Consider the following 19557-nt stretch of genomic DNA (forward strand, 5'->3'; position numbering starts at 1 on the left):
TACATGTATATGTATGGCTGAGTTCCTCCACTGTTCACTTGAAACTATCACAACATTGTTAATTGGCTATACCCAAATACAAAATGTTTTTGGTGTTAAAGAATAAAAATAAATTTGAAAAAAAAAAAAGAATACTGGAGTGAGTTGTCATTTCCTTCTTCAGAGGACATTCCTGACCCAGGGATCAAACCCACATCCCCTGCATTGGAAGACAGATTCTTAACCACAGGATCGGCATGGGAGGTCCCATGACAACTAAATTGACATGTAGGATGATGTGATGAGGGGAACAATGCCCAGGACCACTTATGCAAGTGAAGGGACAGGGGAAGACTTCACAGAAGAGGAGGCAATGGAGCTAAGTCTTGAAGGATAAACAGGAGTCTCCCTGATGAACAAAAGAGGAAGAAGCCCTGCAGTCAGAGAAAAAGCAGCCCAAGAGGCAGGAAGGGTGGAAGAAACTGGTGGTGTTTGAGGAGCTGTGTGGTCATCCACACAACTGGGACACGGAAGAGTACAGGGAGAGCTGAGCCTGGAAGGAGATGAGTAGGGGTACTTCATGGTCAGGTTCATGTCTGATAAGATCACCTTGACTGTGATCTGAGAAATAAAGTGAAGAGAAGCAGACTGAAGGCAGGAGCCAAGGATGGGGCTCTTGCCCAGTTTAGCTTAGACACTCAGTCTGGACAAAAGGGACAACAGGATGAGGAGAGGAGGGAATAGGTTAAGAGAGACTTCCCAGGTGGCTTAGTGGGTAAGGAATCCACCTGCAATCCAGGAGACATGAGTTTGATCCTGGGGTTAGGAAGATCCCCTGGAGAAAGGCATAGCAACCCACTCTAGTATTCTTGCCTGGAGAATCCCATAAACAGAGGAGCCTGGTGGGCTACAGTCCATAGTGTTTCAAAGAGATCATCGGACACGACTGAAGAGACTGAGCTCATATGCATGCTCAGAGACAGAATCAATGGGACCTGGGGACAGGTACAGTGTGGGATGTGAGTGAAAGAGCAGCACCTTGGAAGCCTCCTGGGTCTCTGGCTATAACAAGACTTCCCCCACGAGACTCCTGTTCCCTGGCTGTGATGCCATCTATCAACCGTCAGCTCAAATCTCATCTCCTGAGCAGATACCACCAATCAACAGAAATAATGTCTAACTTGCAGGACACCAGATCTTTTTAAAATTTACTTATTTATTTTAATTGGAGGCTAATTACTTTATAATATTGTGGCAGTTTTTGCCATACATTGACATGAATCAGCCATGGGTGTACATGTGTCCCCCATCCTGAACCCCTCTCCCACCTCCCTCCCCATCCCATCCCTCAGTGTTGTTCCAGTGCACCGACTTTGAGTGCCCTGTTTACATGCATCGAACTTGGACTGGTCATCTATTTCACATATCATAATAGACATGTTTCAATGGTATTCTCTCAAATCATTCCACCCTCACCTTCTCCCACAGAGTCCAAAAGTCTGTTCTTTATATCTGTGTCTCTTTTGCTGTCTCGCATATATACTCTATTGGTGTTTTTCTTTCTGACTTACTTCACTCTGTATAATAGGCTTTATTTCATCCATCTCATTAGAACTGATTCAAATGCATCCTTTTAAGACACCAGATCTTAAACTCTTTGGTGACTGACATCCGGAACAGCAAAGATGGGAACACATTAGCCAGATTTAAATATTTAAATCATAAAAGGTTTCAGTCTGTTGTCCATCAAATGTTAGAAAGTGCCAGACATAATTTCCGGTTGAGTAAGTGAAGCCATGATAAAAGGGGAGAATATTCTTGGGGAACTTCTAATGCAAAGCAAACTCCAAGTCATTTAGTAATTGCTGGGTCTCTGTGTGCCTGCCAGACTGACTCAGACCCCTGACAGGACTTCATGACAGTGTCCATTCCCCATAAGTTTCCTTTCCCCTCACACTCTGAGTTGGAGCACAGCGTCTCATGAATGTTCAACTTACACTTCAAAGCAGAACCAGGGATTCCCTAACGGCTCAAGTGGTAAAAAAATCTGCCTGCAAAGTGAGAGACCTGGGTTCGATCCCTGGGTTGAGAGGAGGTAACAGCAATCTACCCCAGTATTCTTGCCTGCAGAATCCCATAGACAGAGGAGCCTGGCAGGCTATAGTCCATGGGGTTGCCAAGAGTCAGGCTCGACTGAGCAATTAAACCACCACCACCACAGAGCAGACAGACCAACCTGGGACATTAAGGCCAGAAAGTTAAATTGAAAAGCATACAGTGATAGCCTCCATTTTAATCAATGTTCTATTACACACACGGCTATTGATTTTTAAAACTGGTTTCATGTTAGGTGTATCTTACGTTACAAACAATATAGCCCATATTCACATTAGTGTGCAATTTCCACTAATCTCTGACAAAGAGAAAATACACATATTCGACTTTTTTCTGGCACAAAACCTTGATTATTCAGCTGAGGTTGTCAGAGCCAAAGGTGCTCAGGAGTCTTCGTAAAGCACCTCGTCTACCTTCACATCATTCTCATTCACCGGGACCTGGAGGCAGATCTGCTCTTTGAAAGCCAAGGCCAGGGTGTAGGGTTTCACGTCCTGGGACTGCAGACAACGCTTCAGGTAGGCGTCATAGTAGCCCTTGCCCCGTCCCAAACGGTTGCTCTGTTTGTCGAACCCGAGACCCGGCACGAAGATGAGGTCAAGTCCCCCTGTGGAAAAGAGGAGCAAATTTATAAGGAAGGTTAATATGGACAGGGACCGGGGCCACACCAGGTACCCACTGACTGGAGAGGGGGCAGCTAGTGTATTTGTGATTGATGAGGCCACAGGCAGTATCCATGTCACCAAAAGCCTGGGCCAGGAGGAGAAGGCACAGTATGTGCTACTGGCCCAAGCCATAGATCAGACCGCCAACTGATCCCTGGGGCCCCCATCAGAGTTCATTATCGAGATGCAAGACGTCAGTAACAACCCACCCACCTTTCTCCTCAGGCCCTACCATGGCACAATGTCCAATGTGGGCAAGAAAAAACCGATCACTTCCTGATCTGGTTTTTGTTTTGCCATGATGCCCTTTTTTTTTTTTTTTTGGAGTACAGTTGCTTTACAATGTTGTGTTAGCTTCTGCTGTACAGCAAAGTGAATCAGCTATATGTTTACATATGTCTGCTCCCACTTGGATCTCCCACCCTTGCCCATCTAGGTCATCACAGAGCACCAAGCTGAGCTCCCTGTGCTATACAGCAGCTTCCCACTAGCTCTCTATTTACACATGGTAGTGTATATAACGACTGATAAATGATGTCTATTTTTTCTATGATTTTTAATGAAATACACGATCACTGTAGAAAATCTGAAAAAACTAAAAAGACAAAGAAAGAAATAAAAATTACTCAGCAACTAGTAAGCCCATCATCCATCCTCTGGCAGTTCTTTCAAGTATGCATGCTAAGTTGCTTCAGTCGTGTCTGACTCTGCAACCCCACAGACTGTAGCCTGCCAGGCTCCTCTGTCCATGGGATTCTCCAGGCAAGAATACTGGCATGGGTTGCCATGCCCGTCTCCATTTTTCATGTATACATGTACAAAAATGCCAGATTCCCAGGCCCTATCCACATCTAGTTAAAGAGAATCTCAAGACTTCCCTGGTGATCCAGTGGCTGAGGGGCTGCTATCCCTATACAGGTGCCCAGGATTCTATCTCTGGTCAGGGAACTAGATTCTATGAACCACAATTAAGAGTTCACATGGCTCAACTAAAGATCCCACATGCCACAACTAAGACCTGGCACAGCCAAATAAATAAAATAAAAATAAATGTTAAAGAAGATAAACAGAATCTCCAGGGATAGACCTAAGAAGTCCTTTTTCTCTTAATTTCTTTCTCTAAGCATACATATGACCCTACACACACTCCTGCCAAGTTTGGGAGCCAATGTCCCAGGGCGCTGACAACTGGCAGAGCGGGAGAGGGTCAGAGGGAAATCAGGAAGGACAGAGCTCTTGTCAAAGTCGATGAGAAGCAGTAGGGTGAGCTGTTAGGAGGCCTAAGCTGACCCTTTTCATCTCCCCTCTTACAGAAGCAGGGAGGCCAAATTGTCCTGCTTTCCTGTATTCACATGAGTGCGACCTTTGACCTATTCAGGAACATTCCGAAGGTACCAGATGGGGTCCCTTGGTTGGTCCTCGGGCTGGAACTCTCCCAGGGACACAAGGACCAGAACTGGCCACAGCCTTGTCAGCACAGGCCTCAGAGAGGAAGGCAGGGTCTTCAAAGTTACAAAAAGCTGCCCACAGTTAGAGGTGTGCAGAAGGCCACAAAGGTCGTGAGGAGCTCCATGGACTCTGTGAGGTTCAGGGAGTGACCCTCCAGCCCCTGGCGGGGAGCCGGACACACCAGCGCTGCTCACAAGCAGCAGCACACACCCCACCCAGCCATCTACCTGGTGGCCATCCTGTACTGAGCTTCAGCCTTCTGAGGGCTGTCCTGGGGGGTCCGAGTGACCTCCAGCTTAGCAGGGACTGACCACGCCTGCAGCGTTGCTGGCAAAGATGTACCAGCGAGGGCTGGGAGCCATGAATTCTTTGGAATGGGCTGTTCAGGGTAGAGGTGTTCAGACTGCCAGCCAGACTGGCCCCCCACTATCAGCAGCTGTTCTGACTTCGTGCAGAACTGCGAGATGAACTCAGCTTCTCCTGGGCGCCCAGCACACCTGCCAACCCCTGCCTGCAAAACCTGGCCGAGCACACCTCCAATGACAGGCATGACCTTCTTGAGGAAACCTGCTCATCTACTCTAATCCCAACTTGCTATAGGGCTCTGGCCACTGACTGTCACCTTCCCTCCCTATCCCTGCTCTGCTCATCTCTCTCTCTCAGGAATCACAGTGACTTCTGGCTCAGTCTCCGCCCCCTCCAAGTCCTCCTCCTGAGCTTAGAGTTCAGCTCTGTCATTATGTCCAGAACACACCCACATATATCTTTTCCTCCGTTCCTTTGCTGACCCACATCACAGAACATAAGGAAAGAGTTTCCCGTAGAAGGAAGTGGAAACGATGTCAGGAGCTGGCAAAAAGGAGAGTAAGGTGCAGACAGGACAGTATCATCAGGGTCAGCAACAAGGGAATTGGCAGGCTAAGGCTAACTTTGGGAGATGGGGCAGACGCTGAGCTGTAGAATATTCATCGACACCCCCCGCCCCCTGGCAAAAAAATAAAAGCCTAGGAACTAGGCCCTGAAAGAAAATGAGGAAAGAAGATTCTCTAAAGGCCTTGATTTATTCTTGAAACTGAAAGTACATACTAGGCACTGAGAATTCAGTTAACCTTCACAAAACATCCTTTTTACCTCTGGCCAAGGAGGCGGCAGCTGGGCCATGGACACCTCTTAGGATGCTCTGAACTCAGACTGTCCATCCTGGGTTTTTTTTTTTTTTTTTTTAATTTTATTTTATTTTTAAACTTTACAAATTGTATTAGTTTTGCCAAATATCAAAATGAATCCGCCACAGGTATACATGTGTTCCCCATCCTGAACCCTCCTCCCTCCTCACTCCCCATATCCTGGGTTTTGCAGGACAATATAATCAGCTTGGCCAGAGGACTCCCTTTAATACTAAAGAGAAAGCTGAAAACAGTAAGTGTGAGAGGCCGGCAGTTAAACGGAGCTTTCTAACACTCCTTTCAACACATCCTATGCATAACCTTCTCTTTCTCCTTGCTCTTCTTGCTAAGTTCAGTGTCATGGCCACATCTCCCTCAAAGTCCTCTGCAAGAACTTGATAAACTTCTCCATGCCCGCTCTGCATACTGCCAGAAACTTCATGTCAGCTTTTTGAAGATGCCATTTCTCCTGGAATTCCAACTGTCATCCCACCTCCAGGCCCTGCTGGTCCCAATCCATCCTTCACCATGACTCCCCATGCCCCCAAACTCTCCGTCAATAACAATCTCCTAAAGGCGACATCCACATCCTTAACTGGGTGCACAGCCACGACACTCTCACCCCAATCACCTCACCCATAGCATCTCCCATTATACTTAGGCGATCCTAGATAAATGGATAGATTCCTTGTCCCACGTGCCTGCCCCATGACTTCCTGCTTTTGCTCTTGGGATGCTATTTTCCATGTCTGTAAATAATCTTTTTTTTTTTTTAACTTTTTATTTTGTTTTGGGGTATAGTCGATTAACAATGTTGTGATAGTTTCAGGTGAACAGAGAAGGGACTCAGCCATACATATACATGTATCCATTCTCCCCCAAACTCCCCTCCCATCCAGGCTACCACATAACATTCAGCAGGGTTCCCTGTGCTGTACAGTAGGTCCTTGTTGGTTATCCATTTTAAATATAGCAGTGTGCACATGTCTAAACTTTTCATCAATTTGTCTAATTATAACAGTCCTCACGGACCTCAGTGAAATGTCCATCCATCCATCCCTGCCCACGCAGTCTGGTATGACCAGCTCGTATCCTACACTGCGTGGTGCCCATGGTCCACTAAGCAGGTGGAATCCTTTCCCCTACCTCTGGGAACAGTTTTTGTGGTTCCCCAGAAAGATGCTCATCTCTGTTCTATTTACTATAAAGGGAAGAATGAGAGTAAAAGATAAAATAAGACACCTCTTGATCATATTTATCTAAGTTTCCTGACTATATTTAAGTAGCTACCTGTTCAGATCATCCTATGCAACATCTGACTCTTATCCAAAGTCCAGCTTCTAGAAGAGGAAAAGAAGCACAGAAGCTAACATTTGTGAAGTGTCTACAATGTGGCAGGCACCATTCTATACCCCAGGGACAGAAGGATGAATCACATAAGCTGATCAGTTCATCTACCTGGTGAGGCAGAAGGGCAAGTATTACTACCATCCCCTGAAGAAAGAAACATACACTGTGCTCAGAGAGGTCTAACTGCTCCTTCACGGCATTCAGCTCATAAGAAATGAAGCTGAGGGCTTGCAGTCCAGGTGGACTCCACAGCATACACTGCTCCTGCTGCTGAAAGGCACAGGTGACCTCAGTCAAACGGACAGAGGATACAGGACAAGAGCACCTTAGAGGGGGATGCAGAGGAGTTGCAGCTGCAGGGTGCAAGATATGCTATTGTTGTTATTTAGTCGTTCAGTCGCTCATGTTCAGCTCTTTTGTGGCTCCATGGACGGTAGCCCGCCAGGCTCCTCTGTCCATGGGATTCTCCAGGCAAGAATACCGAAATGGGTTGTCATTTCCTCCTCCAAAGGATCTTCTTGACCGAACCAGGGATCCAACCCATGTCTCCTGTGGCTCCTGCATTGCAAGCAGGTTCTTTACCAAGCCACCAGCAAAGCCCATCATGGATGGATATAATATCAAATATTATATGATCTCACTTGTATGTGGAACCTAAAAAAATAATGCAATGACTCTACATACAAAATAGAAACAGACTCACAGATGCAGAAAACAAACTTATGTTTACCAAAGGGGGAAAGAGGTTTGGATAAATTAGGAGTATAGGACTAACAGACACAAATTACTATGCATAAAATAGATAAGCAACAAGGATTTACTATATAGCACAGGAAACTATGTTCAATATCTTAAAATAACTTTTAATGGACAACAATGGAAAAAATACATATATGTAATGTAAGTATGACTGAATCACTTTGCTACACACCTAAAACTAGCACAATACTATAAATCAACTATATTTCAATTTTTTTTTAAATAGGGTTGGGAAACTGAAAGAGATTCAGAGTGGCTGGAATTCAGATGATAAAGTAAGGGAGTAGAAAGATGTGCAAAAGGAAAGAATAGCAAGGCTCAATCAGGAAGAGTCTTGGATGTTTTGTTTCGTTTTTATTTTTTTGGTCACACCTTGCAGCATGTGGGACCTTAGTTCCCTCACCAGGGATCTAACCTGCACCTCTTACACTGGAAGGTGGCACTTAAACCACTGGACCTTCAGGGAGTCCAGGAAGAACCTTGTTAAGGAATGTTTACTTCAAAGGAAGGGTAGCAGAAAGTCACTGAAAGACTTTAAACTGGGGAGAGAAAAAGTCAACTTTGCATTTCAGAAATCTTGTTGCAATGACTATATAAATAATATGACTGAGAGGGAGGACAGAATACAAAGCGTGGAGAGGAAGCAGAGTTGGGAGGCTATTATAATACCCCAGACAAGGGGGGATGGTGGCTTGGACTGCAGTGGGATAAGAGAGAAGGGACAGATTCAGTAAGCATTAATCCTCGGGGGTTTCCCTGGTGGCACAGTAGTAAAGAACCTATCTGCCCATGCAGGAGACCTGGGTTAAATCCCTGGATCAGGAAGATCCCCAGGAAAAGGAAATGGGAACCCACTCTAGTATTCTTGTCTGGGAAATCTCATGAACAGAGAAGAATGTCAGGCTGCAGTCCATGGGGTCACGAAGAGTTGGACACAACTTAGCAACTGAACAACAAGTAAAATCACCAGGAGCTGACAATGGGCTGCTCATGGAGCAGGCAAGAAAGAGAAGAGTCAAGGGTGATCTTGAGACTTCTGACATGGTCAAGTGGGTGAGTGATGGTTCTAAACCCTAAGAGAAACACAAGACAGGAGGCATGAGGGAGCACAATTCACTTTGGAACATGTTGTATGTGATATGACCATGGAATGCCCAAGTAGTTGACAAGTCTGTGCTGGAGACATAAACGTTTATTGCATTAATAATAATGTGCTCATTACCAGACTTCCCTGGTGGCTCAGACGGTAAAGCATCTGCCTACAGTGTGGGAGACCTGGGTTCAATCCCCGGGTCGGGAAGATCTCCTGGAGAAGGAAATGGCAACCCACTTCAGTATTCTTGCCTGGAAAATCCCATGGATGGAGGAGCCTGCAGTCCATGGGGTCGCAGAGAGTCAGACACAACTGGGCGACTTCACTCACTCACTCATTACCAGACAGACTGCAACTGAAACCACGGAAAATGCAGAGTTTTTTTTTTAATTTGGCCGCACTGGGTTTTTGCTGCAGCACAAGGGTTCTTCCTCTGACTGGAGGGTTTAGTTGCCCCAAGCCATGTGGGATCTGTTTCCCAACCAGTGATTGAACCCGCATCCCCTGCATTGGAAGACAGGTTCTTAAACACTGGACCTCCAGGAAGTCCTGGGAAACAGAGTATTATTTAGGAAAAATGTATTATCCAAACCAGAAGTTCAGGGCAAGAGTCTGTGGAAAAGAACAATACCTTTGTCCTGCTTAGTCAGTCAGTCGTGTCTGACTCTTTGTCACCCCATGGACTACAGTCTGCCAGGCTCCTCTGTCCATGGGATTCTCCAGGCAAGAAAGGTGGAGTGGGTTGCCATTTCTTTTCCCAGGGGATCTTCCTGACCCAGGGAGCGAACCCAGGTCTCCTTGCATTGTAGATGGATTCTTTGCCAACTGAGCTACCAGGGAAGCCCCGAAGAATACCTTGATACTTTACTATTACAGTTGACATGCCACAGCTTACACAGGGCATCTCATCCTAAGTCAGGTTAGGTGGGTGGCTTGGAACTTAAGTGAAATACACATTCATCCCTGTAGAAAAGTAACCCTCCCAACTCGACCACGACAAGCGGATCAGAGGTCTAACAAGCCAACGCAGCAGGACAGCATCCTAAGATGGCAGTTCTAATACTGTAATGCTCACCTGTTGACAAGGCCTCCTCCAGAACTTCATCCTCACCGGGCTGCTGAATGTTCCAGGAAGTTCTGGGCAGCAAAGCGATTTCCTCTGGCGATGCTAACTTCACCATATCCATGTGATTGCTCTGCAACTGGTACCGCGGGATAAAGCAGGTTTTGCCTTGTCGGAAAATGTCCTTGATGATCTCCTCTGTCTCAATTTCATCTGGCATGCTCAGAAAGATGGACACTCTTTTGGACTTTTGATATTCATTATGGGTAAACACCTAAGGGAGAAGCGATGGCAGTTAAATTTTCCCAGATGATACTTATTAAAACAAGTGGCTCCCCTTAACAGTTTTAACACTTCCTCCCTTTTCTCTCAGCCTTCTCCAAACTTTTTAACCAAAAACAAACACATAAAAAGTGGAGTGATACAATATGTCAAATAATATTGCATCCTGAAGCCTGACTTTTACTTCTGGACCCAACACTTACTTCTCTGATCCCTTAATGCCTCTCTGGCACATCTGCTCTTTGTCGTTGTTGTTGCTGTCTCTTAAGTCGTGTCTGACTCAGGGACCCCATGGACTGCCACACGCCAGACTCCCCTTCCCTCCACTGTCTCCCAGAGTTTGCTCAGATTCATGTCCACTGAGTCGGTGATGCTATACAACCATCTCATCCTCTGCTGGCCTATTCTCCTTTTGCCTTCAATCTTCCCAGATATTTTCCTAGCAGATGCAAAATCTCATTAAAAGGTCACGGTGGGACCCTGCTGTCTAAAATATGGAAAATTCCAAACTTGACCCCCACCACTGGGAGGGAGGTGGGTAGTGCCAACGGGTACAATGGGTAGTGCCCATTCTAGCAGACTTCTGTGTCTTTCCCTGAGAGTCTCTGCTTTAACTTTGAACCTTGGCTCCCACAAGCTTGTTTTTTTTCCTCTGTGGCTGTTGTTGTCATTGTTTTAATATTTATTTATTTGACTGCACCAGATCTTAGTTGCGACATGTGGGACATTTAGTTGTAGCATGTGGGATCTATTTCCCTGACCAGTGATGGAACCCAGCCTCCTGTGTTGGAAGCGCATAGTCTTAGGCACTGGACCACCAGGGAAGCCACCCCCAAACCCCAACTAGTACAAGTTTCTTTACTCCCTAGATTGTTAGCCTTCTCTCATCTCAAATTCCACCACTTAAGCGCAATTCAAGTCCTAACTTTTCCTGACTTCTGCAGAACCCTCACTATGTGTAGAGTCACTATACAACCTAACAGCTATGTGCTATCATAAGTCAATTATTGTTTTGTGTATCCTAAACACAGCATCCTAGCCAGTCTATAAACTCCCCAGGGCAGACATGCCACACAATTCTGTTGGCACTACCCACCTCCCTCCCAATTGCTAAAGCTTTTCTATTCAAATGAGTGTTAAAATGTTAACAAAGACAAGGACTTCTCTGGTGGTCCAGTGGTTAAGACTTCCACCACAGAGGGCAAAGGTTGATCCCTGGTCAGGCAACTAAGATCCCACATGCCACAGTTCTTGCTGTTCAGTCGCTCAGTCGTGTCCCACTCTTTGCAACCCCATGGACTGCAGCACACGAGGCTTCCCTGTCCTTCACCATCTCCCAGAGTTTGCTCAAACTTAGGTCCATTGAGTCAGTGATGCCATCCAACCATCTCATCCTCTGTTGTCCCCTTTCTCCTCCTGTCCTCCTCAATCTTTCCCAGCATCAGGGTCTTTTCCAATGGGTCGGCTCTTCACATCAGGTGGCCAAAGTATCAGAGCATCAGCTTGGGCATTATTCCTTCCCATGAATATTTAGGGTTAGTAGGTCCACCAAAAATAATTTTTTTAATAATATAAAAAATAAAAGTGTTCACATAGATGGAAGGTGGGGGATCCTGGAGAAGCAAAGGCCCTCTAAATGAGTGCCATGTTGTGTTAATAAGAAGGAGAACCTGGGTGAAAGCATTCTTTTGTACTCAGTTTAACAAGAAGCAGGAGCAATGGGCTGAGCTTTGCTCACTATAGAAATGTTAATAATCCCAGAACATCCCTAGTCTCTGAAGTTAGCCCTCAGCTCCCTTTTTCTTCCTTTTCTGTTCTTCCCTGTTCTCCGAGCTAAGAAGGAAAAGTGACTGCAAAGGTGGCTTATAAATATGAGTGCCAGAAAGATACAGGCACAGAATGTCCAGTTATTCCTAATAAAAAGGAATAACTTAACACAGAGTTAAGCAGACAAAGCACACCAAAACAGTGCCAAGGAAGGAAGCTAACTCCATCTTTCTGAGCAGTTACAAAGCTGTTATCAGGCCCGAAGTGGGCAAAGCAAGTGGAACTGTGAGACCTGGACACTGGGCAGACCTGAGGCTTTTAACACCCAAGTACTTTCTGGGAAAGTTAAGTGTCTATCTTGGGCTCTTTAAAGCAGAACATAGAAAATCAAAACTTGAACAAGCAGAAACAAACATCGGTTAAAATTCAGTGTGAGACTGTTAAGGGAAGCACACTGATTGAAACCGCCCACCCTGGCCAGGCACCACAGTAACCATTTGCATGAGTTGCTTTATGACAGGAGATCCTGATAAAGAATATGGAACTAATAAGCCACCACCAACCGGAAGAGTTCAGGAAAGGTGGAAAGGAGACACTGGGTGTCCGTCCACTTCCCAGAATCCCTCTCGCTAGTATCCATCTTGGCTGAGAGATGTGTGCGCCACCAGGCAAGACTGAATTAGAATGATTGACCAAAGACCACCCGGAAACTAATCCAGTCACCATAAAACCCGAGACTGCAAGCCACGCGGCAGAGCTGTTCTCCTGGGTTCCCTTACCCTACTGCTCTCCACCCGGGTGCCCTTTGCCAATAAAATCTCTTGCTTTGTCAGCAGATGTGTCTCCTCGGACAATTCATTTTCAAGTGTTAGACAAGAGCCCAGTTTCGGGCCCTGGAAGGGGTCTCCTTTCCTGCAACAAGACTGTGTATACACACTTACCTTTCTTCCTCAAATCTCATTTACATGACAGTAAGAACAAAGTAAAAAAGAAAAGCAGGATAACACCAATAACAAGAGAATAGGTATTTAACTAGTTTCTGCAAGACAGAGTGAATGGGACAGTGTGTGTGTGTGTGTGTGTGTGTGTGTGTGTGTGTGCGCGCGCGCACGTAAGTGCTCGGTCCTTTCCGATTCTTTTGCAACCCCATGGACTATAGCCCGGCAGGCTCCTCTGTTCATGGAATTTCCCAGATAAGAATACTGGAGTGGGTTGCCATTTCCTTCTCCAGAGGATCTTTCCGACCCAAGGATGGAACTTGCATCTTCTGCATTGTCAGGTGGGTTTACCACTGAGCCACCAGAAAAGCCCTGGATAGGACAATATTTACAGATAAGAGCAACAGATTGCAACACTGGGAGAACAAGGATGTAAGTCAGACAAGAGTCCATTCTTACCACAGAATTCCAAAGTGACTACTAAAAGCAAAGGAAATCCCCATTTTAGTGATCACACCTTCATTCATAAATATGTACAGACAATAAAGGTTCATCGAGAAGGAAGTGGCAACCCACTCTGGTACTCTTGCCTGAAAAATCCTATGGACAGAAGAGCCTGGTAGGCTACAGTCCATGGGGTCACAAAGAGTTGGACACAACTGAGTGACTTCACTTTCACTTTCAAACATTTTAGAAAGCCAAACACTAATTAGAAGGATTTTTTAAAAGGGGAGGTGAGGGGAGTGATCCAGCAGGAAACAGAAAATTATAATTCAGAGAACATGAATTTTCTTTTTTTTTAATTCTAATTAGTCTTCTCAGACAAGTTCAAGAAGATAGATGCATCTATAGGGCAAAAAAAGGCTGCTTTGGAAAGAAAGCAGAGAATTTTTTTAAACACTTGGAAATTAAAATTAAGATTACCAAAATTAAAACAATTCAGAAGTGGGACTTCCATGCTGGTCCAGTGGCTAAGACTCTGTGTTCCCAATGCAAGGGTCCTGGGTTCCATCCCTGGTCAGGGAACTAGATCCCACCTGCTGTAACTAAGTCCCTCCTGTGTACTTAGTCACTCATTTGTGTCCAACTCTTTGCGACCCCATGGACTGCAGCCTGCCAGGCTCCTCTGTCCATGAGGATTCTCCAGTCAAGAATATTGGAGTGGGTTGCAACGCCCTCCTCCAGGGGATCTTCCCAACCCAGGGATGGAACCCAGGTCTCCCGCATTGCAGGCAGATTCTTTACCATCTGAGCCACCAGGGAAGCAGTCCCAGCCCAGTCAAATAAATACTTTTTAAAAAAGAAAGAAACTGGCACATAGGATATAAGATAAAATGAATACTGGGTACTAATTTCCTCATCTTATTTGCTGAGGAGTCAAACTACAGCATAAAGTTTAATTTCTTTACTATATGTCATTTTCTGGTAAAATTCTAAATTATTTTTTAAAAATTTCTGTGTCAATAAGAATATGCCTACTTATCATTTAATACTTTTATCGTATTGAACACACATTATGGCAAATCACTGTTCTAGTACCAGTACGTTGATATTTTGGGCCTTGATCCATGGTTGGGCATGAAACAACAGTGAGTTATAATCAGCAAATGAAATAGAAAATATTAGAGTTCATCAGATACAGTAAGAGCTATGAAATCTTTGGTTATGAAACAGATGTCTCATATGAGTACATCTGGGTATATGTGCTCAAGTATATGTATTACTGAGAGTTGTGGGTCTCTCCTCAGATGCCAGTGCTCAGCTGTCAGTGTACTACCAGTGGTCCTGTCTCTATATGGCTCCTATTCCCACCTGGAGTGTTTTGTTTCTAATGTACCATAAGACAAAGAAACCAAACTGAACTCATCTTTCTTTACCCCATGCCCCTCCAAAATCCACTCCAACACCTACATTCCTTGCACCTAGTAATGTTAAAAACCCTTTATCAGGACTTCCCTGGTGGTCCAGTATTTATAAATCCACCTTGCAACCCAGAGAAAGCAGGTTCAATCCCTGATTGGGGAGCTAAGATCCCACATGCTGGGGAGCAACTAAGCCCATGTACCTCAACTAAGACCCAATACAGCCAAATAAATATTAAAAAATAAATAAGCAAACCTTTACCTCCAGCTCTAAATTCTGAAATCATAAGTGACTCCCCTTTCCCAGTACTTTCTAATGTCATCCAGTTAATTGCCCAATCCTGCTGGGTCTCACTGCATAGTCTCCCATTCACCTGCCTTTTCCCCCTCAGCTTCACCATCCACGCCCTTTATTATCTCTTATCCAAACTATCACAACAGCCCCTTAATGCCCTCTATATATTTTTTCCTCATTCTTCCATCCCCAACCTATTTTCCAAAAGTGCTGCCAATATTCTCTTCCTACAGGACTTATCAATACATCCCTTAGCCACTTCTTTAATCCTCACAATAGGTCTTGCAAGGATGGGCATTATCCCTCTTACAGATAAGGAACCAGAGGCTCAGAATGATTAAGGGATTTGTCCAAGGCCCTAGGCAGCTAATGGACAGCTTATGGACTTCCCTGGTGGCTCAGACGGTAAAGCGTCTGCCTACAATGTGGAAGACCCGCGTTCAATCCCTGGATCAGGAAGATCTCCTGGAGAAGGAAATGGTAACCCACTCCAGTATTCTTGCCTGGAAAATCCCATGGACAGAGGAACCTGGTAGGTTACAGTCCATGGGGTTACAAAGAGTCGGATACGACTGAGCGATTTCACTTTCACTAGGCAGCTAAAATGCAGTGTAGCCAGATTAAATCCAGATCTGCAGAGCTCCAAAATACATGTTCAACTGTGCCCTTCCTTCTCTTGACAAAATATTCCTGTACATGTTCACCGATCCTACTTTCCCTTCACCTGACAAAATTCATCTTGTACTACAAAAAACATCTCAAACATCTCCCTATAGAAGGAAAGCCTTCTGAGTCCCCCTCCCCTAAGTTATATTTCTACAATTGATGTTTACCAGATTATCTGAAAGCACTGGAATTCTGTATTCACAAGTCTGTTTCTTCTTCCAGACTCTGTTCCTTTAGAGCAACAATCCTATCTTTTTCATCCTATAACTAAGTACATGGCAAAGTATGGGCCACAGTAGGGTTCAATATGGGCTTCCCTGGTGGCTCAGAGGTAAAGACTGATGGCTCCTTCAGTGCAGGAGACATCGGTTCAATCCTTGGTCCAGGGAGATCCCCTGGAGAAGGAAACAGCAACCCACACCAGTATTTCTGCCAGAAAAATTCCATGGACAGAGGAGCCTGGCATGCTATAGTCCATGGGATCACAAGAGTCAGACATCCCTTAGTGACTAAACAACAAAGGGTTTGCTGCTGCTAAGTCGCTTCAGTCGTGTCCGACTCTGTGCGACCCCATAGACGGCAGCCCACCAGGCTCCACCATCCCTGGGATTCTCCAGGCAAGAACACTGGAGTGGGTTGCCATTTCCTTCTCCAATGCATCAAAGTGAAAAGTGAAAGTGAAGTTGCTCAGCCGTGTCCAACTCTTCGCGACCCCATGGATTGCAGCCTATCAGGCTCCTCCGTCCATGGGATTTTCCAGGCAAGACTACTGGAGTGGGGTGCCATTGCCTTCTCCAAACAAAGGGTTTAGTATATGTGAATTAATTAACTAAATTTTAAGCACCTAGAGAGTAAGGATAAGATGGTATGCATCTCTACATTCACTAAAGCAACCAATGCCTTCCTCATAATCGCTAAAAAATACTAAGTTTGAATAAACTAATATCTGCATAGACACCATCTGCGTAGAACCCCCTTCATGCACACCTATATACACAAAGAGTGGAATGAAATGCTTGTATTTGCTTTACTGTTTTAACTCATAGGAACTTTGAATTTGAGAAACTAATGGATGGTAGAATAATGAAGGGTAATTAAGAAATTCTTATGGCACATCTAATTTCAAGACACATCAAGGAAAAGAAGCTAATTTCCAAATATAACATTGGTATATAACATCCTGATAACATCCAAATATAACATCTGGATGTTGAGGAAGACGGGTCACTAGTTTGACACAGAATCACTAATATTTAGTTATTCACAGGACACTCATTTTTCCCCCTCTGGTGTCCAACAAAAACCAGTCTCACAGACCTTTGGCACATGCCTCTGGGACAGGATCTGTGGACTGTTTTACTGATAAGAGACACTGGTATCATCACATGAACAAAGTATTAATATATAGCAAGTTAGTCTGTGAAAGTAACAAACTGGAGGTATCATAACCAAGAGACAGGAAACCGGACTCAGTTCCCTAATCTCTCCAGCTTCCTATCTTCTTGAGCAGGCTGAGTATGAGAATCAGTTGTCATTAATTCAAAAATGTACTTAAGGTTCACCTACTGCGTGACAGGATAGGCCCGAGGCCACAGAGGCAGGGCCCAGCCCTCCACAGGCTCCGACGGGCTTCCATCCTTGAGCATCTCTGCACCCTATTTTGCACTCGCTCCTCTGAAGTAATCGTATCGTTCTCTGGTCATTTTACCGCTATGGACTCTTTTTCATAACTTTTTTTTCCCCGGCCACATCACGAAGCGTGAGGGATCTTAGTTCAAGACCAAACCCGCGGCCCCTGCATTGGGAGGCTGCAGTCCGAACCATCCGAAGTCCCTGTATTCTTTAAGAGTCACTGAAGGCACCGCAGATAGATGGGGAAACAGTGGAAACAGTGGCTGACTTTATTTTGGGGGACTCCAAAATCACTGCATATGGTGATTGCAGCCATGAAATTAAAAGACGCTTACTCCTTGGAAGAAAAGTTATGACCAACCTAAACAGCATATTGAAAAGCAGAGATATTACTTTGCCAACAAAGGTCCGTCTAGTCAAGGCTATGGTTTTTCCTGTGGTCATGTATGGATGTGAGACTTGGACTGTGAAGAAAGCTGAGTGCCGAAGAATTGATGCTTTTGAACTGTGGTGTTGGAGAAGACTCTTGAGAGTCCCTTGGACTGCAAGGAGATCCAACCAGTCCATCCTAAAGGAGATCAGTCTTGGGTGCTCATTGGAAGGACTGATGCTGAAGCTGAAACTCCAGTACTTTGGCCACCTCATGCGAAGAGCTGACTCATTGGAAAAGACTGATGCTGGGAGGGATTGGGGGCAGGAGAAGGGGACGACAGAGGATGAGATGGCTGGATGGCATCACCGACTCGATGGACATGAGTTTAAGTGAACTCCGGGAGTTGGTGATGGACAGGGAGGCCTGGCGTGCTGTGATTCATGGGGTCAAAAAGAGTCGTACACGACTGAGCGACTGAACTGAACTGAACGGAACGGAACTGAAGGCATTTTAGACCCAGGTGGTCCCGCCCTCCAGATCTGTTCTCATGCTGCTCTTGCCTCAGCACCCTGTCACCCACCTCCATCCCCTCCCTCACAAGGCCCATAATTCTCCACGTGGCGCTGATTCCCTCCACACTGTGCCCAACAGTACCCTACACCCATTGTGGGACTCACGCGGGCTCACGGGGACACGGTATGCGCGCGCTCAGCGGACATGCGCGCGGCGGGCGGACGTGCGCGCGCCCAAAGGGCCGCGCCTGCGCAGATCCGCAGGTCTGGCGCTGCTGTGGCTGTCGTCGCGGTCTCTCACCTTCTGGGCCAAGAGGTGGGACTGGCGCAGCCGCTCCTCAGCGCTCAGCGCCCGCAGACGCTGCTTCAGCTCAGCCCGCAGGCTCCGCTTGGCGCCGCTCACGGCCACCGCTGCCGCCATCTCCTGGTGCGATCCAGCCCCCGTCCTCACTCCGCGAAGTCCGCCGGCCCAAGGGAGGGTCCGGGGGCGCCCCCACCCCCTCCGCTTCCGGCCCCGGGCGCACCACGCCTTCCGCCCTTCTGACCCGACATCCTGCAGCCTTCGCGATCGATGCGCGCCCCACCCCTAGCAGATGAAGGGCAAGGGCTTCCCTGCTGTTCTCCGGCTCTGCAGCGGTGACAGCTCTACACGCCTGACCTCTCGGCCTGGGGTACTGCTGGAAGGAGTACTATAGGGCCCCCCTGTACACACACACACACACACACACACACACACAAATGCTCTCGAATCCCTGGGTGCCATGGCTCCTGCAGTACTGGGGCCTGAAAAAGTAGAGGCCGGTGGAATTGAGAAATTCACATGACATGGCAGTCCTACTAGCTAAAGGGAAAACGACCCTTTTTGTTTGTAATAACTCTGAAACTGTGTAACTCAGATCAGGACCGGAAACCATGATCTGTTAACTGAGATCTTAAACCTAGCCTCTGATCTTAAAGAAGTTCAGGTTCTTGATGTCTCATTGTGGAAAGAATTAAGAGAGAGATGAAGTGAAAGGTAAGAAGTGGATTTATCTGGAGACAGACACAGTCCACAGAGTGAGCCCGCTCAGGGAGCAAGAGCAGCCTCAGGGTTCGGGGGTTACCAGGTTGTCACTGTTTATAGGGGTGGGTAAGACTAATGAGTAGGAGGCCTATTCCAGCTATTTTGGGAAAGGGGTGGGGATTTCCAGAAAGTGGGCCACTGCCCACTTTTTGACCTTTGTGGTCAGCCTTGGAACTGTCTTGGTGTTGGTGGGTGTGTTATCTACTTTCTGATGTGTTGTAATGAGCCTATACTGAGGCTCAAGATCTCTTGAGATATGCCATCTTGGATCTATTTGGTTCTAATCTCATCAGTTTATGTTATGTCCTTGGGCTGTGTCATTCTGTTCAAGATTGTGCCCTGCTTCCTTTCCCTACGTGCCTTCCTCTTTTTCTTTTCCAGAAGCTGGAAGGATGAGGTGGTTGGATGGCATCATTGACTCAACAGAATCTGTTGGGTGTGCTCAGTGGCTAAGTCGTACGGATTCTGCAACCCCATGGATTGCAGCACACCAGGCTTCCCTGTCCTTCATTTTCTCCCAGAGTTTGC

General features: G+C 46.1%; 1 protein-coding gene across 2 annotated transcripts; it reads right to left on the minus strand.

Annotated features, from left to right (window-relative positions):
* Positions 1-1175: 1175 nt before the first annotated feature.
* Positions 1176-18454, minus strand: MTHFS (methenyltetrahydrofolate synthetase). Of its 2 annotated transcripts, none has more exons than XM_005221878.5 (3): positions 18132-18219; positions 9652-9913; positions 1176-2701 (listed from the first exon to the last, which is right to left on the minus strand). In XM_005221878.5, exons 2-3 carry the CDS (start codon positions 9857-9859, stop codon positions 2478-2480), a joined length of 432 nt encoding a protein of 143 aa, XP_005221935.1. In that variant the 5' UTR covers positions 9860-9913; positions 18132-18219; the 3' UTR covers positions 1176-2477.
* Positions 18455-19557: the final 1103 nt, after the last annotated feature.

Source organism: Bos taurus, chromosome 21, assembly GCF_002263795.3.
Source record: "Bos taurus isolate L1 Dominette 01449 registration number 42190680 breed Hereford chromosome 21, ARS-UCD2.0, whole genome shotgun sequence".
NCBI lineage: Eukaryota > Metazoa > Chordata > Mammalia > Artiodactyla > Bovidae > Bos > Bos taurus.